Source organism: Tupaia chinensis, unplaced genomic scaffold (assembly GCF_000334495.1).
Source record: "Tupaia chinensis unplaced genomic scaffold, TupChi_1.0 Scaffold000682_1, whole genome shotgun sequence".
NCBI classification, from domain to species: domain Eukaryota; kingdom Metazoa; phylum Chordata; class Mammalia; order Scandentia; family Tupaiidae; genus Tupaia; species Tupaia belangeri.
The window spans coordinates 3,087,644-3,115,575 of NW_006160205.1; the positions used below are offsets into that span (position 1 = coordinate 3,087,644).

The 27,932-nt window shown below is 38.6% G+C and overlaps 1 protein-coding gene across 1 annotated transcript in view; it reads left to right on the forward strand.

Annotated features, from left to right (window-relative positions):
• Positions 1 to 27,932, forward strand: part of SUCLG2 (succinate-CoA ligase GDP-forming subunit beta) — a 303,376-nt gene that overhangs the window by 142,141 nt on the left and 133,303 nt on the right. The window contains exons 3-6 of the mRNA XM_006160361.3: positions 7,228 to 7,327; positions 8,651 to 8,741; positions 22,460 to 22,612; positions 25,144 to 25,233. Of these exons, the coding sequence (XP_006160423.3) occupies positions 7,228 to 7,327; positions 8,651 to 8,741; positions 22,460 to 22,612; positions 25,144 to 25,233 (434 nt within the window). The remainder of the gene's footprint in view (positions 1 to 7,227; positions 7,328 to 8,650; positions 8,742 to 22,459; positions 22,613 to 25,143; positions 25,234 to 27,932) is intronic.

Sequence of the window (27,932 nt, forward strand, 5' to 3'; positions counted from 1 at the left end):
TAGGGAAATAAACTTTAATATATAGATATTTTCCTAAGATCTGAAATAACAGATTTGAGTGATCTGTAGTATTGAATCTTAGCATGCTTTATTGGTTTGTTTGAAGAGGTGCTATTTGAAGAGTGATTTCTAATTTAAATAGGTTACTAAGAAAGCCAAAGAAATATACATGAATAAGAAAAATAACCTTTCTTAGTTGTTTATTCTTTTATGCCTTTACTCCCAGCCCTGTCTACCTGGAAAACTCATGGCTCTTTTTTATAACACCAATCAAGTATTTTTCTATTTATAGTTCATTAGTCCTCAAGCCTAGCTTGACTGGACATTGTACTTTGTAACATTTATTATAGATTAATATTTTTCAGAATTATATGTTTATATAAAGTAAGATATTACAACTGAATTGTGCCTTTCTAGAGAAATTTTTTTATCTAGCTTAAAAAATGTCACCAACGAAGTATGGTGGTTATGAAAGCAATAAATAACATCAGTGACAAGATCAGAACAATAAGGTAATGTATCATTGTAGATTTTAATGAAGTCTGTAATGCAGTACATATACAGTGTTTTAAGAATGTGACAATACAGAAAAACAATGGTTTAATAAACTTTGACTTAGTTGTTATAGGGGCTTAAATTAAAATTATTCCCCAGAAAATATAAACATGTTTCATGTCAAGATAATATTAAATATTATTGTCTTTATAATCAACAGACTGTTCAAAGTGGCATTGTCATGCCCCCAGAGATTCTGAATGAAGAATTATTTTTTATAATGTAGAACTAATTAGAGACCACATTCAATTGGAAATTCTAGGTTTAAAACTTACATAAGGGCCTTATCGGTGAACAATTTTCTTAACGGGAAATAGTATCTCCTGAACAACATTTCATTTGTATCATGAAATCTCTATTCTAGGGACGATTCTGTTTCCATTTTTTACTTATAATTGAAAATCACTGTTTTTAGATATGCAGTTTTAATCTCTGTTGGATAGCAGTCCTGTAGATAGTCAAGTATCTCTGATCTACTTCATTCAATTGGTGTGACCAGTGGTGAAATGGTTTATACAGTAGACTGTCTTATGTGTTTGAAATTGTCCCAGGATTCATGAGTCCATGTTAGACATATTGCAACTTGGAATTATTTCAATCTTAAAGACAACATTGAGTGTATGGAAAGACTCATCACAATATCATCGAATTCCCTGTGACCTTGTTAGGATTGTGTGTTGTGAATTATTATGTGCAGAAATACATGTGAATCTGCAGGACATATCATAGTAGTGATGAAGATTGGTAATTTTCCATTTTTAAGTTTGGGTTCTGGAGTCATAATGAAAACACAGGAGTTAGCTCATTTCCTTCTGGAAATTGGCACTTAGGCCTTAACTTATCTCTCTGTAATTGTGTGTTCTTTATAAAAGTTCATCTTTCCATTATATCTTTTGACTCTTCCCTTGCTTTCCCATCTCCCCTTCTCCTTGCCTCTGGTAATAGGTAAATTATGTACTGAAATAACATTTTAACTTTCTCAATTAGAAATTCTATCAAACCTCAAGAAAGGCTAGAAATTACACAATGCAGTTGTGCTGAAAACTAGATATTCCAATTTTGCTCCAGTCAGTGAACCATAGAAATCATAGTTTCCTCACTAAGTCCAATATTATTAACTCAAAATAGATGATCGTTGAAGTAGTCATCTCACTTGTATTATCAATATACACGGTGCTACATTTTGCATTTAGGAAAATATTATGTTTTTGAAGAGAGCAATGCTGAATAAAAACCAATTCAGTAACACTTTCTTTTTTTTTTTTTTCTTTTTTAATGACAGAAGGTGCATGTATGTGCATGAGAGAGACAGACAAAGACATCACCTTTACAGAACTTGGTCATGCCAGTCTTTTTCCTTCCATTTATCCATCTTGTTGCCACGCTGGGATTCAAGCCTTGGTTGACCATGTGGGATCCATCTTCCTCTGCATTGATGCACTACAGGGACCAGCCCAGTAATCCAGATACTCGACTCATCATTATATTGTTTGAAAAAGAAACTTGAGGGTTGACTTTGTGGCCTGATGGTTAAGATAGCTGGATCCCACATGGCTGACCACACAGTTAAATCCTGGACCCAGTGGCTTGAGAAATAAGCCATGTGCTGTGTGTACATGTGTGCATGCCCATAATCCTGAAAAGAGGGAGAGTTGGAGCAGAAGGTATTGAGGCATGACCATTCCCCATGCAAGATGTTTTTCTCCCTTTTCTCTTTCTCTCTAGTGAATGCATGCACCCTCTAGGCCATCCCCCCCCCAAAAAAAAAGTTGAAAATTATTTATTCTTATTGATATTAACACTTTCAGATATTCACTGTGGTCCCTATTAGGATTCCAAACTGTTTCATGAATCTTACTTTGTATAAATATGTTTTCAGAATGCTATCTCTAAAACACAAAGTGAACCCCTTTTACAAAACTTACCTAATTAAAAACATTTCTCATTTATTCTATGTAGGTGTTGCTTTTCATAATGAATTTTTATTTTATTTTATTATTGTAATCTTGTTTATATTACATTGAATCACATATATCTTTAGTGTTTTACATTCTTTTTCCAGAAGGAATACAATGCATATCAGTCAAGACAAGGACATTACTATCCGCATCATCACCAAATTGCTTTTCATCATTTTTTCCCAGATTATTGTTATTATTATTATTCTCATTTTTAAAAAACATTCTATCACTATATATCATTTTGCTTGTAAAAAGAATTTACTCAACATGAAATACTTCCTAGACCAGTCCAGTTGAGAATACTATGCATGTTATCATCAACAGGTAATAAACCATTTCTGTGTCCCACTAATGTCATGACTCTCTTGCTATGCTTCCTTAATGAATTTCAACTATTTTTTTCTTTTAGATTTAGCACTGCTTCCAAGAATATTTATTATCCAGCATGGGACTATTGAGGGAACTGTAAAAATCAGTATAAAACTGTGTGATAAAGAATGAGAAGGGGCCAATTGGTGGTGTGGTGGTTAAGGTGACTGGATCCCACATGTCAGACAGTGCAGTTGAGTCCTGGACCCAGCAGCTTGATAAACACATGAAACATATGTACATGTGTGTCCAAAATTATGAAAGGAGAATGGAGAAGAAGGTATTGCAGCGTGACCATTCCTTCATGGGGGGCATGCATTCTCACTTTCTCTCCTCTCTCTCACTCTCTATTTCTGTCAGTGAGCGCACATGCTCTATAGCAAATTAAAAAAGAGAGAGAGAGAATGAGCAGAAAATACTTGCAAAAGTATTGTTTTAATGCAGCTAAGCTAAGAGTAAAATATGTTCATGGGGTAGGGTTTTGTTTAGGCTTTTTAAGTGGCTCTAAATATTGTTCTTTAAAGTGATAGAGTATTTGGGTCTTACATATTTATAAATATGCTTGTTTGCTTCTTAGTTTGTTTTGCTAGAGGATGTGTGTGCTTGCTGGAGAAAGACAAAGAAACAGAGGGAGAGAAGAAAACACCCCTTACGGGGAACAGTCATGCAGCAGTCTCTTCTCTGCTCACCTTCCTGTTGGGATTTTAGGCACCAATATATATGTGCCTAGCATGTCTCTCAAACCACTGGGTCTAGGACTTGAACTGTGCCTTAGGCTCTGTAGGATCCAGTTACTAAATCTCCCAGGCCATAGAGTCAGCCCATGTCAAATAGATTTTACAGTATTTTTTCACCTAAAATATTTAAACTGCCTCCTATATCAAATGAGTAGATGCCTAGCCATCAATTCTGTTTATTACCAGAAACTCATCAAGAAAGTGACACAACATAGTGTATGTATTGCATGTTTAGGCCACTGCATGTAAAAACAACAGTTAAGAATGAGGTCTTTGGAGATGTAGAGGCCTGAGTTCACCAGCTCAGAATCTAATAGTATGGATATCAGTGCACAGGCACAATCTACTTCTATACAAACTCTATTCGAGTAAATTTTTATTTTCCTCTCTCCTTTTAACTTATCATCCTGAAATAGGGTTTTAGCCTTTTATTCAGACAAAAATTGAATTTCATGTATAGGAATTCTTTTGTAATTTTGTTGGGAATAAGGACAGGAGATAATATTTAAAAAGCTGTGTGAGTTTTTGGAGAAATCAGGTCTTTAAATTGAATGGGAACAATTGAAATTAAGTAAGTGTGAACCAACTTGATAAATATAGAATGAAGAGATTAGTTACTGCTGAATAGTATTTGGCTGCTTTACTTAATTTTCAGCACCTTGAATAAATAACCAGTGAATTAAATTACTTCATCAGGGCTTTCCTCAAGATGAGAAAAATGCACTTTATTTTTGGGTGCTGACCTGCTTTATTGATTTAGCACTTGAGGTCTAACCAGAAGAGAAGATTTTAGTGAATTCACTTTGACCTGGGGAATAAGTTGCAGAAGATGTACATAGATTGGATAGTGTTTTTGTTCTTCTGTTTGTTCCAATGTACAGCTTCACAGGCTTCAAAGTAGTTGCTGGATCTGCCACCTGGGTAGCGTGGGGTCTTTTTGACATAAGGTCAAATGGTGACATGCAATTGACAACACTATTGAAGATAATACTGTTTCTGTGTGTTGTTTGTTAGTGACTAAAGTTGATCTAATCAGGCATACCTAGTGCCAGTTATCAATGCCTGATTAGGTATTCTGTCTGGCTCTCAAGTTTTGCTACTAGAGAGCCTGGAAGGTAAAGCAACACTTTCTTCTAGAAGGCAAGGATATGAAAATTGGTAACAGCAGTGGAATGCTGGTTATCCTTTTAAGAAGAATTTGAAGTGATGATAATTAAACAGTTGAATAGGTAGCAAATTTTTTTTTTCTAGAATGTGTCTTTGAAAGACAAATAGGGGCCAGCCGATGGCATGTGGGTTAAAATGGCTGGATCCCAGATGGCCAACTACACAGTGTGAGTCTCAGACACGCTGGCTTGAGAAACACACCAGATGTGTAAGTGTGCATGCCCAACATCCCAAAGGAGGGAGAAATGGAGGAGAGATTGTGGTGTGACCATCCCCAAGGGGGCTGCTCACTCTCCTCTCTCTCTGTTTCTCTCCAGTGAGCACCTACACCATCCAGCAAAGTAAAAATTAAAAATAATGAAACAAAGTCAAATAAGAAATTGTTTTTTAGTAATTGCTAGAAATAATTCTAATGATAATAACTCATATTTTTACTGTTTTTTTTTTTCTTTTTTCACCATAGGCCGGCATTGAGAAAAGCACTTTATCTACTTTATCCCATCTATTCTTTACATCACTGAAACATAAAGATTCCTTTCACATGACCACTTTATAGACAGGCAGGCTATTTTTATCTTTCTGAATCTGTCTCCTCTTCTCCACAAGGAAAGGGATGGGTGGAGTTAGACATTCTAACCAGGGTCTCTGTAGCTCCAGTATCCCTGCTCTTTCTGATACTCTCACGTGGAGCACAGTAAACATGGAACACATTCGTTTTAGGTGGTTCTTTTCCTGCGTAGTTTCTGATAATGGGTGGTAACCATAGTTTGTCTTCTTCTCAGCTTGATGAGAACCAGTTTATTGTAAGAGGTTTGACTGATGCTGAGATGTTTCACATACAGAGCCGGAACTATGGCCAGAGGGTGTTAGGGAAGCATTCTAAGAAGGAGCTCCTGAGAGGAAGTCAGCTCTGACTCTGAATATAATCAAATATAGGTCGAAGGAAGGCCAGCCAATGACAATGAACAAGCCTTGGTGCTATACCAGCCTGAGGCTGCCCGATGCCTTCATAGTATAAAATCCTTCTGTAGCTCCCCATTGCCTTCATGATAAAACCTTCGAGGCTTTTCCTGTTTGACTATAGTAATAATGAGAGTTACAGCTGAAATGGAGTTTGGTTTTGTTTTTGTTTTTTTTGTTTGTTTGTTTTTGGCCTTACATGAATGGTGACAGATACCCACAAATATTAGTTTCTTTTATAATCTCCAAAGTGATCCTTTTGATTCTGTATAACAAACAAAGGTATTAAATTAACTAGGTAATCAAGACAGTAAGTCTTTAATTATATGATTTTTCAGGCTCTGGGATTAAAGCATTTAGATGTATTATCTCATGTAATGAATGAAATAACCCTCATCATCATTTCACAACTGAGGAAACCATGACTCAGAAACATTAAGTAACTAACCTAATGTCACACAGCTGGCTGAGGGGTGAGGCCCAGTTAAAACCTAGGTCTGCACGTCGTGTATGCAGCCAGATAAGAATTGTCTGATTTCTTTCTTTGATTTTACACACAGGATGCCAGCTGTGACCTGAACATGTGTGCTGTTTGTTTTATTAAACAGATTTGATTTGAAGGCTGTTTTTTTGTTGTCTTTTTTTTTTTGGTGGTGGTGATTGGGGAGGGGGGACCTGTTTTGTTTGTTAAAAGCCCAGTTATCCCTGGGATATTGTCAAACACCTAGCTTTCTTGCCAAGCCCATAAAGATATTTAAGTTAATAACTCTGTTCTAAAAGGTTAAGAAGAGACAATTTTCTCTTTCTTTTGAGGATACGGAGAAACAAAAATTCCACAGACACTTTCCCCCAGGATATCTTGTTACTTTGCTTATGTTTTGAAAATATTGCTTGTTTTTAGTTTAATTTTTTCCTCCTCCTTTGACTAGCCCTACAATATATAGAATTGTTCAGAAAACTATTGCTTTCCTAGAATACAGTTATTAAATATGTTCTTTGTGTCTAGTGTTCCAACCTTTTCCCTTTGTAATCCAGTCTTCCCTTTGACATTTCCAATAGCTGACAGATAGTCACCTCCTCTGACTGGCAGATTGGTGTCTCTGCCACATGGGAGTGTCATTACACAGTAAAATTAATACCTCCGTCTAGGGTTTATTTAGCATCTTCTGACACACTCTTAAGAGCAAGGGAACACATGCTTTGCTTTCCCTGGGGATGATCTAGTATTCACTGATTAAATTTGTAAGAAGCATTTGACTGTCCTGGGTAAACATGCTTTTTATTTAGGCACATTGATGTTTTTTGAAGCCCTTTATTGCTTTTATTTTGAAAGTTGGTTTGAGAGAGCATTTTTCTAGTCCCTAGGAAGCTGTATGTCATTATTGCTTTCCTTGTTACTTAAAAAACAAAAAAAAAGAAAAGAAAGATAGAAAAAGATCATTTAAATTAACTACCAACTCTGTATTTTTCTTTTTCAGATGCTAAAGAAATTGTTTTAAAAGCCCAGATCTTAGCTGGAGGACGAGGCAAAGGTGTCTTCAATAGCGGTTTAAAAGGAGGTGTTCATTTAACAAAAGAGTATGTCTGTGGGTTTTCATTCTTTGTTTTTGGGCCAAGCCAGTATGGACAGTCTTGCTCAAGATTGAAAGAAACACTGAGAAAGAGAGCTGAGATGGGGTTAGGAACAGGGAATAGTAAGTAGAGGTATAGGAGTGCCCTAGTTTTGTTTCTGGTGTCATAGAAGGATTTTTTAATTAACTGATAAATGTTGACGGTCCTGGGACCAGAAGGTGGCATATCAGTTGAGATGCTAGACTCTCACAAGGCTCACTGCCATTTGGATCTCAAATCTAGAGGCTTGAAACTCATGCTGGGCGTGTTTGTGTGCATGCCCAAAATCCCGAGAGAAGAATGGAGGAAAAGGGATTGTGGCATGGCCATTCACCCTAAAAGGTGATTTCTCACTTTCTCTTTCTCTGTCTCTTTGGCGAGTGTAGGTACCCTGTAGCAAAAATCCCTCTGAACAACAACAAAGTTGACAGTTCTTTCCTAGGCAGCCAATGATTCATCATAAATGTTGGAAATGATACCACTTGCAAGGGATGTACTTCATCTGTACTGTCATTCATTCCCCTGCTCAAGAACCGGGACCAGCAGTTAGCGTAATGGCTATGTTGCTGGACTCCCATGTAGTTGACCGTGGTTCGAGTCCTGGACCCGGTGGCTTAAAACTCATGCCGGGCGCATGTGCGTGCGTGCCCAGGAGCCCAAGAGGAAAATGGAGGAGAAGGGATTGCGGCGTGGTCATCCCCCCTGGGGGGTGATTTCTCACTCTCTGTCTCTCTGTCTCTGTCTGTCTGTCTGGCGAGCAGTGGCTCCCCATTACCAATGGTGTCAATTGTACTTTACATCTGACAGTCCTAACTGTCCTTTGTCTGAGCCTGGCTTCTCAACTTCATCTCCTATAACTCTCAGAGCTGAACACTTTCTTTTCCTTGTTCCTGTATATGCCTTTTATTATTTACTTTGATCCTTACTGTTTTCCTTATCTTGTTCAATACTTTTCACATTGTCCAATCTCAAGTCTTTATTGAATTCTGTTCTAAATCCGCTATGCATTTCAGCATTATCTCTTTTCTATGACTGAAACTTTTTTGAGGGGAGAGAGTAGTAAGGGTCAGTAAACAGCTTATGTCTCATTCATTCCTTCAGTTGAATTTTGCTCTCAGTGAGTCTCTAGTATGGTGCTAGGCACATAGTGTATGAGCAGAAGACCTGGGGATTCTGAGGGTAAAGGAGGACCTTCTGCAGTGTGGGCAGAGGATATGTGGACTCCATTTTAAAATGATTTTCAACGGACATTGATTTTCTTTTTCTCCTTTTTTTCCCTCTTGCTCTTAGTCCTAAAGTTGTGGGACAGCTGGCTAAACAGATGATTGGATATAATCTAGCAACAAAACAAACTCCAAAAGAAGGTGTGAAAGTTAAAAAGGTAATATAGATGCTCTTGGTAACTTCCTATGTATGTGTTAAAAAGAAAAGAAAACCATACTTTAGTTTCGACAGACTCTACTGAAGTACTGATCTTTGACAATCTGCCATTTTACTTTTTAAACTTCGCATAATCTGTTTCGAAAGCGATATGTCTGAGGGAAACCAGAAAGGATTTTAGAATAGTAATATCATTAGCATTTAGTAAAAGTGGGTTGGGTTGAGTGGTTGATGCTTTTTCTGAGCATAATAGATTTTGTTTAGAGGTGAAAAGACACGTTATAGTCAGCGAGGATCATTCTCTGCTTCTGTGCAACCCTGCCCTCAGTCTTACTTATCAGAGTTCCCTGTAAGTTTCCCCTCTACCTTATTTTGAGATTACTACCATTTCGTGCCATGCTTATTTAAGCCTGGAGTATATTAATTAGTAATGTCTGCTGGGACACCCAACTGTGTATAGCATGTGCATGTGCATGCACATGTACACACACATGCCCAGAGGAAACGGACTTGTCTCGATTATAAGATACTAAGTCACAGAGTTGAGGCCATAACCTGCATCTTCATCCTGCCGACCTGTTCATCTTTTGCCATACTCCCATCATGTATCAAGACACCGAAACTAGCTGACTTAAAGAACCCAGTGCCAAATACAAAGGCAGAGACCATTGTTCATGTTTCAAGATAGCTAGAACAGAACATTCAATCAAAAGTGGGACGTAGTTGAGCAAGGGCCCCTGTACGACTCTACAGATGGCCCATGCTGGCCCTGGGAAGCGCCCATGGCAGAAGGCCCTGTTCCTAACAGAGAACTAGAGCTCTGCATTTTGGGGAGACAGCTGTCGGCTCTGTTGACAAAGTCATAGACTGAGGATCTTTACCAGTGTGCCATGCTTGGGGACACTGAAGTGGTATATTCTGTTTTCACTTTTCAGAGAGAGTTTTGTGGAAATTTCTTGAGATAACCTAAAAAATCTCCAGGTAGTTCTTAGAATACCATGAGAGAATCTATCCCAGTGCAGAAAAGGACAAGGGTCTGGAAGGAGACTGGGACACTGAACATGAGCCTGTTTGAAGGTTAAGGGCAGCTGCAAATAAAACTGGTTACGGTTATTTCCCATTTCCTGCTGCCTCTCAGCTAGATGCAAGACTGTTGAGAACCCAAGTGTTTCATTTTATTAACTTGTTCTTATTTGGTCTGGGCAGCTACTTTTATTTTTTTAATCTGGTTATGAGCTTTACCTGTATAACTTATTCAAAATCTGTCCCTAGAGAACATGATTAATATTTCTATTAGTATAAATTTATTGTTTTATGTGAATGTTTTATATAAACTCTAAGGATCATGGATTTCTCTAATTATATTTATATCTTCCATAAGCAAGAGCAACAGAGTCAGACAAAAAAAGAGATGTGGCACCCCCAACAAGATCTTGATACTATATGAACTACTCCTAGCCCCAGCCAGCCCTGGGTCACAGACATGCACATGCACCCAGCACCTTCAGGGTAGTCTCTGGATTTGAACCTAGAACCTTCCCATGTCAGTCAGCATTGCACAGCATCACGTTTTATTACTCTGACACCATTTGGCCCAAGTTTTTACTATAGAATCTTCAACATCTTTCTGTGTCAGCATATCTGATTCTATCTCCTCCTCCTTCTGTTTTTATGAGTATTTATTTCTTTCATGAGAAAAAGGGAAATAGAGAACATGTACCCCCCAATAGGGTCTTCGAATCATGATCCATCGCCAGCCAGCCCAGGTCACGGGCACATGTGCATGAACTCAGTATTCACAGGGAGACTTCAGGATATGATACTGGAACCTTCCCAGGTGCTTCCAGCATCACAGAGCATTACGCCACTGCTACTCCACTGATTTGTCCTGTCTGTCTCTCTCTCGCTCTCTCTTTTTTTTTTTTGATGGTGGCATGGTGTTCCAGTGAATGAGTATATAATATTAATATTTTATTTTATTATCATAGGGTGCATTTGCTCACTGGAGACAGAGAGAAAGGGTGAAAGCACCCCTTGATGGGGCATGGTCACACCATAATCCCTTCTCCTCCGTTTCTCTATCCTGTTGGGATTTTGGGAATGCATACACATGTACCCTGCATCTTTTTCAAGCTGTCAGGATTTGAACAACAGTTGGCTGTGTAAGATCCTACTCTCTTAACCGCTAGCCTACAAAACTGGCCCATGTAATTAGTATTTAACCAACCCTGCATTGATGGACATTTGTCTTGAGGGTTTTATAGGCAGTGCGACAGTGAGTATTCTGAATACTATGATATGTGGGGAAACCTTTAGAATCATAATGACCATATCTTTCAGTTTCAAGGTGAGCAAAGAGAGAGTTCATAGAAGGTCTTAGCAAAAGTAGCAGCTTTTTTCAGGTTTTCTGTTTCCCAGGATTTTTTTTCCACTGCATCTTCTTTGATCCATCAGGGGTTGCAGAAGATCAGGAATTGAGCTGGAGTCAGGGAGTAACATTATCACTTAGTATGTACTGCGCAGTTTGGTAGAGTGAGGATAAACATTTAATATGTGAGGCTTGTAAGTGAAAGAGCCTGCATAGATGTGATTATGTGTTTAGGAAGCAACTATTATGCTTCTTTTATGTGCCAAGTGTGGTTGTGGGATATAACAATAAAGGTTCAAGTGAAAATTATGTACTTTTCTGTTAATATTATGTTTAATGGAGTCCAATATTAAATAGTTCATTTCTTACTTTTCAATGATTACAATAACCTGCCAGATAGGATTGTTACAGATTATGTAAGTCAATACATACCTAAGGACCTAACACAGTAAATATTCGATACCTATGTTTTTGCCAGTTCAGGCTGATGTAATAGAATATCCTAGCTTGACTGGCTTATAAACAACAGAGATTTGTTTCTCCTAGTTTTTGAGGCTTGGAAGTACAAGATTAAAGTGCCCACAGATTTCCTCTTCCTGGTCCATAGAGTCTGATTTTTTGCTGTGTTCTTACATGGTGGAAGGGATGAGAGAACTCTCTCTCTTTTTTTTTTTTTTTCAGAGGTTTTTGCTATAGGGCGCGTGCGCTCACCAGAAAGACAGAGAGAGACAGAGAGACAGAAAGCGAGTAATCACCCCCCAGGGGGGATGGCCACGCTGCAATTCCCTCTCCTCCATTCTCCTCTTCGGATCTTGGGCACGCACGCACATGCGCCTGGTGTAAGTTTAAGCCCCCAAGTCCGGGACTCAAACCACAGTCTGCTATGGGAGAGTCCAGCGACTTAGCCATTATACCAACTGCTGGTTCCAGAGAGAACTCTTTTATTAGGACATGAATCCCACTCATGTGAACACCACCCTCATGACCTAATCACAACCCCCTACCTCAAGATCCTACCTCTAAATACCTTCACTCAGGGTTAGATTTCAATATACAGATTGCTTTGGGGAGGAGGATACACAAACATTTTTAGAGTGTGATTTAGAATCATATAGTGCGTAACTTTTTTTTGAGAGGTTCTTGCTATAGAGCGTGTGCGCTCGCCAGACAGAAAGTGAGAAATCATCCCCCAAGGGGAATGGCCATGCTGCAGTCCCTTCTCCTCCTTTCTCCACTCGGGATCTTGGGCACATACGTACATGTGCCTGGCATGAGTTTAAGCCACCGGGTCCGGAACTTGAACTGCAGTCGACTACATGGGAGTTCAGTGACATAGCCATTAAACTAACTGCTGGTCCCAGTACATAACTTTTTGAAACTGACTTCTTTTCACTCAGCATAATATTCTAAGGATGCTTTGAGGTTGTTGTATGATCAGTAATCGGTCTTTTTCTTACTATGACCTGGATGTACCATATTTTATTTTACCATCTTCCAATGAAAGTCATCTGGGTTGTTTCCAGTTTTTTGGCTCTTAAAAAATACAGCTACTGTAAACATTCATAAACATATTTTAGGGTGAACTTAAGCCTTGAATTGCTGGGTTATACAATAGTCATATATTTTGTTGTTTAAGAAACTGTGAGGCCAGCAGGTAGTGTGGTGGTTAAGGTGCAGGACTCCCACATGGCCAACCACGGTTTGAGTCCTAGACCCAGAGGCTTTAAAAACACACCAGGAATGTGTGCGTGTGTGCCCAAAATTCCAAGATGAGAATGGAGGAGAAAGGATTGCAACATGGTCATCCTCCTGGAGGTTGATTTCTCACTTTCCCTCTCTAACTCTCGTTTGTGAACAGATGTGTCCTATGGCAAAAACCTAAAAAAGAAAAAAAAAATTAAAAAGAAAGGAAAAAAGGAGAGAGAGAGAAGCAAAAGCAAACTTCCAGATATCACAGAGTAACTGTACCATTTTACATTGCCACTAGCAGTTTTGAAAAGACCAAGGTTCTCCACATCCTAGCCAGCATTTGACAGTGACATTATTTTTTTTATTTTAGACATTCTGATATGTGCATTGTGATATTTAATTCTGTTTTTTTTTAAAGACAGGTTTTGCTATAGGTAGGTCATGTGTGCTCTCCAGACAGAGAGAGAGACGAGAGACAGAAAATGAGAAATCACCCCCCAGGAGGGATGGCCAAGCCACAATCCCCTCTCCATTCTTCTCTTGGGATCTTGGGCACACATGCACATGCTCCTGGTGTGAATTTTAAGCCACCGGGTCCAGGACTCAAACTGCGGTCAACTACATGGGAGTCCAGTGACAGCCATTACGCTAACTGCTGGTCCCTAATTCTGTTTTTAATTTACATTTTTTGGCTAAGATATTGAACATCTTTTCATGTGGCTACTTGCCATCTGTAGATTTTCATTGGTGAATTGTCTGCTCATATCTGCAATGGTCTGAATGTCCCCCACCATAATTCATGTGAAAAAAATTTTTTCTCAAGAATTAATTAATTGCTATTATTTAATTTGCTATAGAGCATGTGCACTCACTAGAGAGAGACAGAGAGAAAGAGAAAGTGAGAAAGCAAGCCTCCAGGTCCAGGACTCACACCATTGTCAGCTATATGGGAGTGTAGTGCCTTAACCACCACGTCACCTACTGGCCCCCATGTGAAAATTTAATGCCATTCATGGTGGCCTTTAACAAGTAAAACCTTTTGGGAAATGATTAAGTCATGAAAAACTAGTGCCTTGTAGAAAGAACTAGATTGGGCCTTTTTGTCCTTCTGGCTTCCACCATGAGCAGACACAAGAAGGCACTAACAAAAAGCTGAATGATGATCCTTTAATCTTGGACTTCCTAGCCTCCAGAACTGTGAGGAAATAAAATTTTATTCTTTGTAAACAACCTGTGTCAGGTATTTTGTTATAGCAATTTGAATAGACCAAAATGTTTTTAATGGATTGTGTTTTATTGACTGTTTAGAGTTGAGAGTTTTTCTAGATAGAAGTTCATTGTTGGATGTGTGCTCTATAAGTAAATGTTTTCTCCCAGTGTACAACTTGTTTATTCATGTTTGTAACAGGGTTTTTCTAATTTTCAAAATTTTTTTAGTCAGCAAAAGTGTTCAGTTTTGCTGAAGCTTCATATGTCAGTATTTCCTTTACGGATTGTGCTTTTGGTATCAGCTCTAGGAACTATTTATCTAGCCCTAGATAATGAAGATTCTTCCCCTCCCCCCATATGTTTCATAGTTTAAGTTCTACCTTAAAGTCTGTGGTCCATTTTGAGTGCATATATGTATATATTTTTCCTTTAAAAAAAATTTATCTGCTTATTTCTTCCATGAGCAAGAGAGAGAGAGACAGCACCCCTACGAGGGTCCTTATCTACAATTCACCCCCAGCCTCAGCCAGCCCTGGATCACGGGCACTTATAGTTCTGACATACTCATAGTCTCTGAATGTGAACCCAGAACCTTTCCATGTTGGTCAGGTTGTGGCTCCTTCCTTCCTTCCTTCTTTCCTTCCTTCTCTTTCTTCTTTCTCCTTTCTCTTTTTTTTTTTTTTCATCTCTTCCTTACTTACTTTACCCTTTTTCTTCCTTCATTCTTACCTTTCCTTCCTCTGTTCGTTCCTTCCTTCCTTCCTTCCTTCCTTCCTTCCTTCCTTCCTTCTTTCCTTCCTTCCTTCCTTCCTTCCTTCCTTCCATCCATCCATCCATCCATCCATCCATCCATCCATCCATTCATCGTCCCTTCCTTCCTTTTGCCCTTTCTTTCTTTCTGCCTATGGTTGTTCACTTGTGTCTGCACCATTTTTGAAAAGACTTAGCTTTTTCCATTAAATTGATCAAGAATTAGCTGGGCAGGGACCAGCAGTTAGCGTATTGGCTATGTCACTGGACTCCCATGTAGTCAACCGCTGTTTGAGTCCCGGACCCAGTGACTTAAACTCACGCTGGGTGCATGCCCGTGCATGCCCAAGATTGCGTTGTGGCCATCCCCCCTCGCTTTCTGTCTCTGTCTCTCTCTGTCTTTTTGGCGAGCGCATGCTCCCTATAGCAAAAACCACTCAAAAAAAATAAATAAATAAAAGAATTAGCTGAGCATATTTGTATGGGTCTCTTCTGGGGGTCTCTCTTCTGTTCCATTGATCTGTATGTTTATTCTTCCACGAGTACCACACAGTATTCATTATGTAGCTATGTAATACATCGTGAAATTTGTTAGACTGACTCTTCTTGCTTTATTTATTTATTTTTTCAAAACCAATTTTGCCTATTCTAGTTTCTGTGCTTTTTAGTGTACACTTTAGATAATCTTGCCTTTATCTACAAAAAATACTTCTGAGATTTTTTTTTTCATTAAATGTTGCTGATATATTTTCATGTTTATCTTGTTTACTCCTCACAGCAAGTATGTGATACAGGTTACATTTATTCGTACATTTACAGCCAAGGAAATCGAGGGAATGAGGTATATGTGACTCAACAAGATCACTTAGCTTGGTAGAAGCAAAACTAAGGTCTGAACATTCCAGAGGCTGGGCTTGAACCATGGTGCTGCCACGCCCAAGCTAAGAGCTCAATAAGATATGGTGAATGAATGACCCAGCCATCCAGAGTGAGACACTGCCCTCCTTCCCCTCTCCTGTGTCTTCAGCCTTTTCTCTCCTGGCTTTTTCCAGGAGGTGGATGAAGCTGTTCATCTCTGTCCTGTTCAAGAAATATAAAGAAAAGCAAACTTCGGGTGCCATCTCTCACCATGTGTCTTCATGCTCCCCCACCCCCATGCAAACTTCTCAGAGTCACCTTCCTGTCTCCCTTCCTTCATTCTTCAGTTCCCTCTATCCTCAATGCCCCTGTGTGCTTTCCACATGGCTCCTGCTGAGCTCTCAATGTTTTTCAAGATTCAAAATCTTCCCTTCCTCGTCTTTCTTATGCTCTCAGTTGTTGTCACTCCAGGTGCTCATTCCCACACTTGGTGTCCATGTCATTTCCTGCTCCTGATTTCCTTCCTGCTTCCAACCCTAAGGGCTTGTTCATGGGTCATTTTTTCTCCTTGCTCTATACTGTCTCCTTGGGTGATGCCACCTGTGCCTGGGCTTGACAGACAACCTATATTAGCTGGGACACTAAGTTTTTTGTTTGTTTGGTTTTTTTGTTTTTTTTTTTCCCCCAAGAAAAGCAGGTTTAACTTTAATAAATCCAAAAAATGCTAAGGAACTTTGCTTAAAACTTAAAACCAGGAAACAGGTTAGGATTCTGTTCAAATAGTAGGTACACGAACCTATCGACAGCTCAAGACAGGACAAAAATCCTTAAAACCAGAAAACAAAGCCTAGAAGAAAATCAGCAATGTTTTAGTCAAAAGTCATAAAATGCTATTTCACCAGTTCCGTCTCATGTACTTAATCTATCTTCTAGTTTGGTTCAGTCTTCCCAGTTAAATTCTGGGATATAATATTCAGCTCCAGACTTGTTCCTATGATTAAGTTGGGCATTTTCTTAGTTTTTGAACTCTTATTTCTGTGTGTCTATATTTAATTTTCCTGGTATAGCACTCCCTTGAGAACTTCTTGGAGATCTGGTCTGGTGCTGGTAAATTCTTTCATGCTTCGTTTATCTGAGAATGTTCTCTTCTTTTCTTCCCATATGAAGGATAATATTGCCAGGTATAATATTTTTGATTGAAATTGCTTTTCCTTTAACACTTTGAATATATTTTCCCATTCTTTCCTCACTCACATTGTTTCCAATGAGAGGTCTGCTGTTAACCTGATGGGATATCCTTTGTAGGTAACTTGATGTTTTTCTCTTGCCAATCTTAGTATCTTGTCTTTGTCTGTGACTTTGGTCTATCTGGCTATAATGTGTCTTGGAGAAGATCTTCTTGGGTTGATTCTATTTGGGACCCTTTGTATTTCATGGGACTGGATCTTTGAGTGCCTCTCTAGATTTAGAAAGTTTTCTTGCAGAATTTCATGGAATAGATTATCAATGCCCTTATTAGTCTCTTCGCCTTCTGGGATGCCAGTTATCTGGATGTTTTGACGTTTGATGGTATCTAGTATTTCTTGTATATTGTTCTTATTTTGGGGGGCAATTTTCTCACTCTTCATGGTGGATATTTCTAGGCTAGCAATTTTATCTTCTACGTTTGAGATTTGATTTTCTGTATGATCTAGTCTGCTTTTAATACTTTCAAGGGAGATTTTGACTTCCTGTGTTATAGCCTTCATCTCTAATAGGTCCATTTGATTATTTTTTAAAGTGTGTAATTCCTCTTTTAGATTGTGCAGAAATTTCCTCACCTGGAACTCATCAATTCCTTTCTCCTGCCTCTTCTGCAGTTCATTGTCTCTCTTCTCTTCCATCTCTGTAAGCTTTGTCATTAAGAATGTTCTAAATTCTTTATCAGACATTTCCATGATTTCCATTGAGCTGTCTGTGGATGAAGAGGAGTTATTCTTTTCCCTTGGAGGAGAGAGATTTTCTTGTTTTCCCATATTTCTTGTGGTCCTGTGGTCATTTCTAGTCATCTAATGGATGGTGTGTTTCTTCCTAATTCTTGAAGTTCAATCTGAGCATTCCAGAGTGTGCAGAAGGAGGTGATCTGGAATCTCTTTGTTGTACCATTTTTATCCCTTTGTGCAGCAGATTCAGTGGATTTTGAGGAATATGTTAACCTTAATAGTATTTGGATGTTTGGCTATGGTTCCCTTAGATCCATCTAGAGACACAGTGATGGAGATTGAGGACCAGAATGATGAGATAAAAGAGATAGAAGAGGAAACAGAGGAGGAGAAACAATAACAACAACAAAGAAATGGAGAGCAAAAGAAGGAATAAAAATGAGTAAAAAAAATTTTAAAAAAAGAAAACAAAAAATAGAAAACTGCATGGTGCATGAGTGCACCACACAAAGTCACTAGTTCTTAGGAGCCATGGAGGAATCTTCATCTGAATGCCTTCCCCTTGCCTCTCTTGGGTGGGAGAGGGGAAGGGGATTATTAGCAAGATAAAGGTGGGGCTGTAAGCAAGAAAATACCTTAAAAAGTTTTAAAAAGGAAAAATTACCAAAAAATAAGGAAACAGATGCAGAGAGAGACAGAGACAGAGAGAAGGCTAGAGGGGCTCCCTACCACTCGAGTTTGTGCGGTAGAGGCTGAATTATCAGTGGAAAATCTTCATTTCTCTTTTTTTCCCCTGAAATCACTAATTCTCAGGAGCCATGGAGGCATCTTCTTCTGAAGGCCTGCCCCTTACCTCTCTCTCTACTGGAGTTTGTAGGCTGGAGGCTGAATTATCAGTAGAAAGTCTTCATTTCTCTTTTTCCACTGAAATCACTAGTTGTCAGGAGCCATGGAGGAATCTTCTTGTCACTTCTGAGATTCTGACAAGAATTGTCAGTTTGAAGAGAATTAGCATCTTTGTTCTAAGTCTTGTAGCCTTGAATATGATATGTCTCTCCTTTTGTTTAGTCTACTTTGGCTTCCTCTATCAGTTCATGTAATTTTCAGCATACAAGTCTGGTATTTGTTTTGTCAGATATACACCTAAATATTTCTTTGTTCCCACTTGTGTTTCTGGGTTGCTGGCTTCTCAGTACCAGTGTGAGATTTATGAGGCAGAAATAAAGCACAGGGCACTTGTCACCTTGTCCTTCCTTGGGCCCCAAGCTCCCTAGTTTGTCTTCTTTATCACTTTCACAGTCCTCTTCAATTTTGTGTCTACTTACTATCCAAAGTTTTTATTTGTAGTTAGCAGGAGGGATATGGAAAAGTATGTCTCCTCCATCTTCTCAAAAGCAGAAGTCCCCACATTTCTAAGGTTTATTTGAGAAGCTGCTTAAACTCATACATACCTTTGTGCACAGCAGGTGTTTGATTTCGAAATCTGCGCCAATGTGTTATGTATTCCATGGGATAGTGATGGGAATATGAGACTGTAAATTTTCATGTGATATGTGATTCATAATGGTTACTGCTTCATAATAAACTCAGAAATCGAGAGTATTCTTTTAAGTCTTCTGTCTTCACAATCCATTTACAAATGGTTTGCTTACTGGCATTCATCTATAGATCACAATTTGAGTAGCCCAATATTTTTTTTTTGGGGGGGGAGAGAAGTGTGTTCAGGTAGTTTAAAAAGCTTTCTGTATAGAAAAACTCCACAGAAAGGATGTGTTGGTAATATTCTTTATGTAACTCATAGATGAAGCTCTTTTGAAATGTACCTGAACCTTTCCTGGGATGTTTGTAGAGTCCATTTAGGTTTTTCTGTAAAAATTCATAAAATATTCTGACATCCTAGATCATATGATGGCATAACAATGTCAACAAAACTGGTGATTGTGTAAAATTTCTTGGGTTACCCTTTGATAATCATCACTTTCCAGGGGACATTTTCTTAAAGAGTGGCATTACTGCTACCAAGCAAGGGCTGTTTGAGACAGCAGCTAGCCTTTACAAATAGAATTTGATGGAATACAGAGTGCATTTGTCAACATTTTAGGAGATTAAGAATAGGACTCTTGAATGACACTTATCCTAAAATGTTGTGATGTCGTGTTGCTTCTTAGAATAACTACTGAAAATTATTAAGTATCATTTGCTAGACTAACTCTGTATTAGAAAGTGAATAGTAGTTACACTAGTAAATCCGAAAGCATACAAGCTTATTTCTCATTTTGAATCTTATGCCTACCTATCAATTTTTTAAAAAAATAATTATTTCATTTAACTCTATTTTTATTTTTTATTTTAATTTGATCAGGGAGGAACAGAGTGAAAGAAAGGGAAAGTGAGAAAGCAAGCCACCAGGGCCAGGACTTGAACCATGGTCAGCCATGTGGGAGTCCAATGCCCTTAACCACCACACCACTTGTCAGCCCTCCAAAATTTCTTAAAACCGCTTTCTCTCCTATTAACTATTAACTATTTTAAAAGGAATGATGATCTTAATTCCTTAAAAATTTATGTATTGGGGGCCAGCAGGTGGTATAGTGGTTAAGTCGCTGGACATTCCCACATGGCCGACCACAGTTCCAGTCCCGGACCTGGTGGCTTGCTTTCTCCTCCTCTCTCTTGCTCTCTCTCTTTAGCTCTGTTAAAACTAAAATAAATTAAAAATTGAGTAAATAATTCTTTTGAAAAATACATGTGTTGATGTTGATGCTTTTAAAAACAAACTTCATGTTATTTCCCTAAACTGTAAGTTGTTAACTGTTTTCATTAAGGAAAGAATAGTACTAAATGCTGTTGCTTCAGATATTTTCTCACCCCTCACTTCAAAATTGTGAGGAAAGTTCCTGAGTTTTAGGCAACCCAAATGTTGACAAAAGAATTAGGTACTGGCTGTTGGTTTGACCTTCAGTGACCTGCATTACTGGAAAGAACAACTTGAAATCAAAATGGTTCTGTTATTTCTAACATGTGCTAAGAATAGTTTTTACATACTCATGATCTTCCATTTATGATAAAAGAACCAGTATGTGGACCAGCAGGTGGCACAGTGCTTAAGGCATTGGATCCCCACATCACTGACTACAGTTTGATTCCCAGACCTAATGGTTTTGAAGTCATGCAGGGCACATGTGCATGCATACCCAAAATTGCAGGAGGAGAATGGAAGAAAAGGATTGTGGCATGGCCATATCCCCTGGGGAGTGATTTCTCACTTTCCCATTCACTCTCTCTCTCTCTCCTCTCTGGTGAGTGCACATGCCCAGGGGCAAAGATCTAAAAAGAAAAAAGAAAAGATTCAGTATGAAGATCCTTATAAGAAATTTCACTTTTTAACTGGTGATATAGTCAGTAAACATTTGTAAAAAAAACAAAAACAAAAAAACGAATTCTATGTTCATTTCCTGATAACTTTTTAGATGATTGTATACTTATCCTATTTCATGTGACCTAAAACAACTTTTATGGCATTTGAGTATCTAAAATCTACTGATACTTATGAAATCTATTACTAAAAAGTGTTTTAAAGAAAGCAAGAGAAATCTCTTTTTCATTTTTACTTCTATTACTGGTTTCTTAGAGAAGTATTTTTATTTTAAATATAATCCAAGACATCTTTTTCCATTCTTTTTGAGTGCATGAGTTGATACATTTCATCTCTCAAGGTCAATTTGACAGTCCTTTTCCTAATTCTAAATATGCAGATTAAAAAACCCAGCCCACACCTGGGATTCTTATTTACTAGGATACTGAAATAAATGAACAAAGATACATATACAAAAATAATCACTAAAGTAGCAGTTTAGAAAAATTGAGTCCCCATTAATGTCTGTCAATAGGAACAAGGCTAAATAAGTACTAACATGTAAGTACTATGTAGTCAAAATAAAGAAAAGACTTTAGAAAGATGTTCAAGTTGTTGTATTAAGATTCAAAGAAAAAAGAAGGTGTCACAGTATGTATAATTAGCTTTCATATGTAGGATGATTTCATTATTGTGATGCTGGCAGATACACAAAAGGGATTGACTAATTAGTCAGGGGTTTTGCTGGTCAGCTGGTTTGTGCCATTGAAGTTTTGCAGAACAAAAAGACACCTGGTTGAGGTAGTAAGGAAGGAATGAATCTCTTCCTTCCACTTGCATCTTGCCCAGTCTTGGTTCTGGCACGTGATCACATTCATCCTTCCAGACAAAGGGTGGGTGCCTTTTTCTAATTGCCACAAAGGGTCCAGGTGAGCTCATGACTACTATTACTGTTGGGGCCAAAAGGATGTGTGAGGTAGGAATAGTGCCCGTGGGAGCTATTTTTACTTTCTCATTTGTGTACTTTTGGTTGGTTTGCATTATTTTTGAACTAGCAAGTATTAAGCTTGTAAATGATAATAAAGCATAAAATGACATAAAATACAGTGATCTAAGAGACAGAACTAGACAAACAGATGAAGCCTCAAACATACTGTAAGAGAATTCTTCCTTGGCAATCAAATTGGTTTTTCCATGAGTGAAATCTGAGAATAATGAGTGAAATATTATATATGTACTGTTTAATATCTCAAATTAAAATAACAACTGCTTCCCTGGAGTTTTTGCTAAGTGACAGTTACTCAAAGAAGGAAAAAAAAGATTAAAGTGGGAAGACTCCTGAGGCAGACCAAATGCCTGTCACTCGAACAAGTTAGCAGGATGAAATAAGGAGATGAAAAGGGTCATTGTACACCAGGCGAGCAAAACTCTCAACTCTCCGAAGCCAGCTTGCTGGATTTGAGGAGTCTGAAATGAAGCTGTTTGATCTATGTAACAAGTTTGTATAGGTTTACAAGTGGAAATCAACTTGATGCTGAATTAATTTGGTTTTCCCACTAATCTGATAGGTGATGGTTGCTGAAGCCTTGGACATTTCCAGAGAAACCTACTTGGCAATTTTGATGGACAGGTCCTGCAATGGCCCTGTGCTAGTGGGCAGTCCCCAAGGGGGTGTTGACATTGAAGAGGTGGCAGCTTCGAATCCAGAACTTATTTTTAAGGTAAGTTTGAATTTCTTGCTATCCTGTGTTAACAGTTATTGTAGAAACTGTTAAATATTTAATGTAGAGTGTAAGGCTGGGGGCAATAAATCTTGAGATATGAGGGTGTTGAGTCCTATTTATCACTTGGTATCCAGTTGAAGTTAGGTATAATTAAGGTATAGACTCAGAATGCAAGGACTTTCACTTTTGCTTTTCCCTTTCTTTCATCTCTCCTCCTTTCTGCCTTTTCTTCCTTTTCATTTCTTTATTCTGCGTGCCCTAAGAATGAACGAATAGGGAAGGACTATGATACTTCCATTTCCTCTTGATTAGCTCTGTGATCCAGACATTCTCTCTGAGGAGACCAGATGGGAATTAAGTAGAGACCTTGAGGTCTTGAGGCCTCTCAATACTATTGATATAAAATAGTGTTTTTCAAAGATCTAGATTCTTTTTTTTTTCCTAAGAGAGATTTTTACTATAGGGCGTGTGCACTCCCCAGAGAGACAGAAAGTGAGAAATCATCCTCCTGGGGGGATGGCCATGCTGCAATCCTTTCTCCTTCATTTTCCTCTCAGGATTTTGGGCACACACACACACACACACACACACACACATGTCTGGTGTGAGTTTTAAGGTGCCAGGTCTGGGACTCAAACCATGGTTGACTACATGGAAGTCCAACGACATAACCATTATGCCATCTGCTGGTTTCCAAAGATCCAGATTCTGTCAGTAGGTTTCAATCCTTGAAATCTTGTCGATTTTACTGATATTAAGGTTAGATTAGAGTCAAAGAGTTCTGAAGTCAAATCTAACTAGTTAGCACATTTCTTAAAATCTCTCAGCCTCGTTTTTTTATTCATAAAGTGAAGATGAGATAATTTCTATGCTGTGAAATATAAAGATTGAACAAAACTATGTAGATAAAGAGCTTACTCACCAAAGCTATTTATGTATTCCTGTGTGTGTGTGTGTGTGTGTGTGTGTGTGTAGTTTTTAGAACTTTTGAACTATAACTACCGTGTTGTTTTTTTTTTTATTTGCCAGAGGGTACATGCACTTGCTGGAGAAAGAGAGGAAGAGAAAGTGAAAAAGTACTCCTCATGAGGATGGTCACACTACAGTCCCTTCTCCATTTTTACTTCCTATAGGGATTTTGGGCATACACATGCATGCGTGCACACATACAGTCAGCATGTTTTCTTCAAGCCCCCAGTTCTTGGACTTAAAGCACACAGTGGCCATGTGGGAGCCAACCACTTTAAACACTACTGGCCCTAATCTGGGTTCTTACTATCAAAAATGACATCAAACATTTTTAGCAGAAACGTTCATTATTTCTTTTAGAAAATTTCAAAAATGGGAGTTTAATTTTTTTAAGAATTATGTTATTTAACTTTTTATTTATTTAAATTTGACCAGAGGGGAACAGAGTGAGACAAAGAGAGAGGGAAAGTGAGAAAGCAAGCCGCCGGGTTTGGGACACGAACCAGGGTTGACCATGTGGAAGTCCTGCACCCTTCACCACCATGACACCTACCAGGCCCAGGGAGTTTAATTTGTTTTCATAGCTGTCTAGAAAGTATGTTCATAGTCTGCTGATTTGTTTTAAAATAGTATGTTTTGGGAACCAGCAGTTAGCGTAATGGCTATGTCGCTGGACTCCCATGTAGTCGACCGCGGTTCGTGTCCCGGACCCGATGGCTTAAAACTCACGCCGGGCACGTGTGTGTGCATGCCCAAGATCCCGAGAGGAGAATGGAGGAGAAGGGATTGCGGCATGACCATCCCCTCTAGGGGGTGATTTCTCGCTTTCTGTCTCTATGTCTCTCTCTTTCGGTCTGGCGAGCGCGTGCGCCCTATAGCGAAAAAAAAAACCTCTCAAAAAAATAGTATGTTTTTATTAGTGTTACATATATAAGTTAATTGCCTTGGAAGTTAAATTGCATCTTTACAAACAGACTTACTAGTAATACCTAACCATTTTCAAAGTTAACATTATTTAAGAGATGCCATTCCGTTTGTTAAGAGAATACATGAAATATATATGAATAGCATGCAGTGTCTTTGAGAGAATGGCATGTTGTAGAACAAAGGTATTATAAATAATTATCATCATCAATTGAGTGTTTAAATCATAAGGTAATATTTAACCTATGTATGACAAGCTCTAAACTCAATAGCAATATTAGACAGGAAAACCTTACTTTGGAAGCCTTCCAAAAGATGTCATAAAAATTAACTGACTAAATATTCGTCAGTGCCATCTGTATAGTAATTAAAAGTGAAAACCAGCATCAGATTGTCTTGTCAGCATGCCACCTTGAAGAATTATATAGTTTTTGGAAGGATTGTTTCATAGATGGTCTGCTAATTAAAACATACCCTATAGGCAGCTGCAGTAGCCCTGCTCAGAGATCTCTGGAAAGGTGCCACACTTTAATTACTCATTTGCAAATAAGTACTAAGCATTTTCTTTGAGGTTGTAAATCTTCTGGCTTGACTGTCTTAGTTTTGTTTATTTGATTTTTTTTTTTTCCCTCTAGGAGCAAATTGACATTTTTGAAGGTCTGAAGGACAGTCAAGCTCAGCGGATGGCGGAAAATCTAGGTTTCCTTGGGCCTTTGAAAAACCAGGTATATGAGCAATAGGAGGATTGCGTGTCTAACTTTTTTCAGAAAACATTTGGAAACTTGCTTAATTGGCACTGATGTTTGCGATTACCAGGAAACAGTATTATTTATTATTTTATATTTTTTTTCCTCCAGTTGTTTATGGTGAAAAAAAGTATTTCTCTGGAGTTCCAAAGGAGGATGTTTATAATATGTGTGTTTGTATATATTTTGATGTGTGTGTGTATTTTTTACAAAGGTATCGCCCTAGGTACTGCTGCCTGGCACGTGTGTGTTCACCCCATACAAACTTCACTTACCTAGTCTGTAGAATGGGGATGATAAAAACTAACCGGAGGCTCACTGTGGGGTTGAATACAATGATGCGTAAAAGTGCATATTATAATACTCCATGAAGGTCAATTACTATTGATATTAATAATGCACATTATTAACTAATTGCTATTCTTTCATAGCTAGTGGGCATTTGAAATGAATATTAATGGCATGAAGGTGATATTTTAGTGAGAATGGCTTAAAATATGCCAATTAATAATGATATCCCTTGGCTTCCCAGACAGAAAAACTGTTCTTACAGTTGTTGAGGGACAGACTCTTGTCTTGAGCATCATAGTCCTGCCTTGCCTTTGGTATGGCCTGGCACCTGATTATGTATCTGTACAGGTGAGCTCCTCTGACCCACAAATATGTTCTGGAGAACATGTTTGTTCATGTTCATGTTGTCCCAGTATGTTCAGAAGAACATATTGGCTACTTTTCCCATCTTCCATTGCTCAGAGAAGCCTCCTTATTTACCCTAGATTTCACAGTGCATGGTAGTGTGTGTGTGTGTGTGTGTGTGTGTGTGTGTGTGTGTGTGTGTCTGTTCTCTTTGCCATTGCTCAGAGAAGCCTCCTTATTTACCCTAGATTTCACAGTGCATGGTAGTGTGTGTGTGTGTGTGTGTGTGTGTGTGTGTGTGTGTGTGTGTCTGTGTTCCTTGGCTTGGGCTTCCTGATGATTATAGAATATGTCCTTTAGCTGGGCAACATTATTCCTCTAAAGCAGTATATTCTACACTCTTTTCTTTCTGCCTTTACTTTTTCTTTCACTTGACCCTAACTCTAGAAGTTTAATGGTGACCTTGGGCAAGTCAAATAGAAGGATAAAGCAGAACTAGACTTTTAAAGAAAATACATGTTTAAATGAAGGACAGAACTTATTTGAACATTGGAGTAGACTCCCTTGAAAAGCTGAAGATTCAAAATGGTTAAGGAGACAGGATTATGTGAGACAGAACCTCAGGAGTGGAGAAAGGACCAGGATTAATTAGACCACCTGTCAATGGTGAGACAGGCAAAGAGATACCAAGGAAGAGATCTCTTGAAAGGAGGATACTAGAAGATTCTTGGATATGTGTTACAGTGGTTGATTTTACCTTCTGAGAATGAGGCTACTAACAACCTTAGCCATTTGTCTGACATTTATTAAGGCACTTTCCATGTAGGGGTGGTGTGACCAGGAGTCACTGTCCCATATAGTCACTATGTCTTAGCTACTGTGCTGTGTGGTCAGCTCCTGAGGGTGCTCACTACCCTGTTTACCTCTTTCACATCACTTTGCATATCTGTGTTTTTCTTAGTAATTTGCAGTCACCTCTGCCAGGTACTAATCTTCACCACAGCAAGGACCTTGTCCATCTTGCTCACTGCTATGCTATTACCAGCCCACAAAATGTGGGGCATATACTAGTTGCCCATGAAATATTTGTCCTGTGCATAAATAAGTAAAACAACACATCTGGACTGTCCACTTGCAGGGGTTTCCTAGGGAGACAGCTAGAGCTGGCTTTACTTGGCAGATAAGTAAATCCATAGGGGACAGAATCTGTTGACCACATAGTTTAGGAGCTCACAGGTGAACACAGTAGAGTTCTCAAGAAGACAACAGTGGTGTTACGTACTTCCTAAGATAACCCTTCCCCCAGCTACATGTTATAAGACAAAATTTAGAGTTATTTATAGCTCTTAAATGGTTTAATCATGTTTTCCCAGTGCCAAAAACACTCTGGGTTTTTAATGAGTTACCTACAGAAAGAAGATGAGCATGCAACTACGAGGGGTCATTAAGTGCTATATTGTCATTATGTTTTCAACTTCATTTACTGAGGAAAAGAAAGAAAATTTTTAATTCATTTTTTATTTTTTTTTGTGTTTCATTGCCAGCTTCACGAAAGCTTTTAAATCTTCATTAGTTCAGCAGTTCGGAGTGAGCTCTGATTGGGTACTGCTTACTCTGCCAGGTCCTGGGGAACAGACAATGAGAAATAGCCATTGTTTTCCAGGGGCTCACAGACCAGAGGAGGTCAGCCTGCTGGCTAATAATATAGGAAAAGAAGCCAATGAGGGAATGTGAAGGAGGGAGAGAGTGCTCGATCTCAGTTGTACATATGTTGGAATTTGTTCGCCTAGGGACACCAGGCTATATTAGCACAGTAGAAAGGATATATAGCATGGGTGCTCAGGGAAAGCTATGTCCTGGAGTTGTGGATGTGGGAATTTCTGCTTTATGGTGCTTGCTCATGTCATGGGGACTTGGGAAATGCTCCCGAGAGCCAGTGTGCAGTGAGCAGTCCTGGCAACTGAGAAGGGAAAAGCAGTCCATGTTAAATAGTCCATGCCGGGTAAGTGCAAGTGCTCAGGAAGGTGCTTATCTCTCTTTCC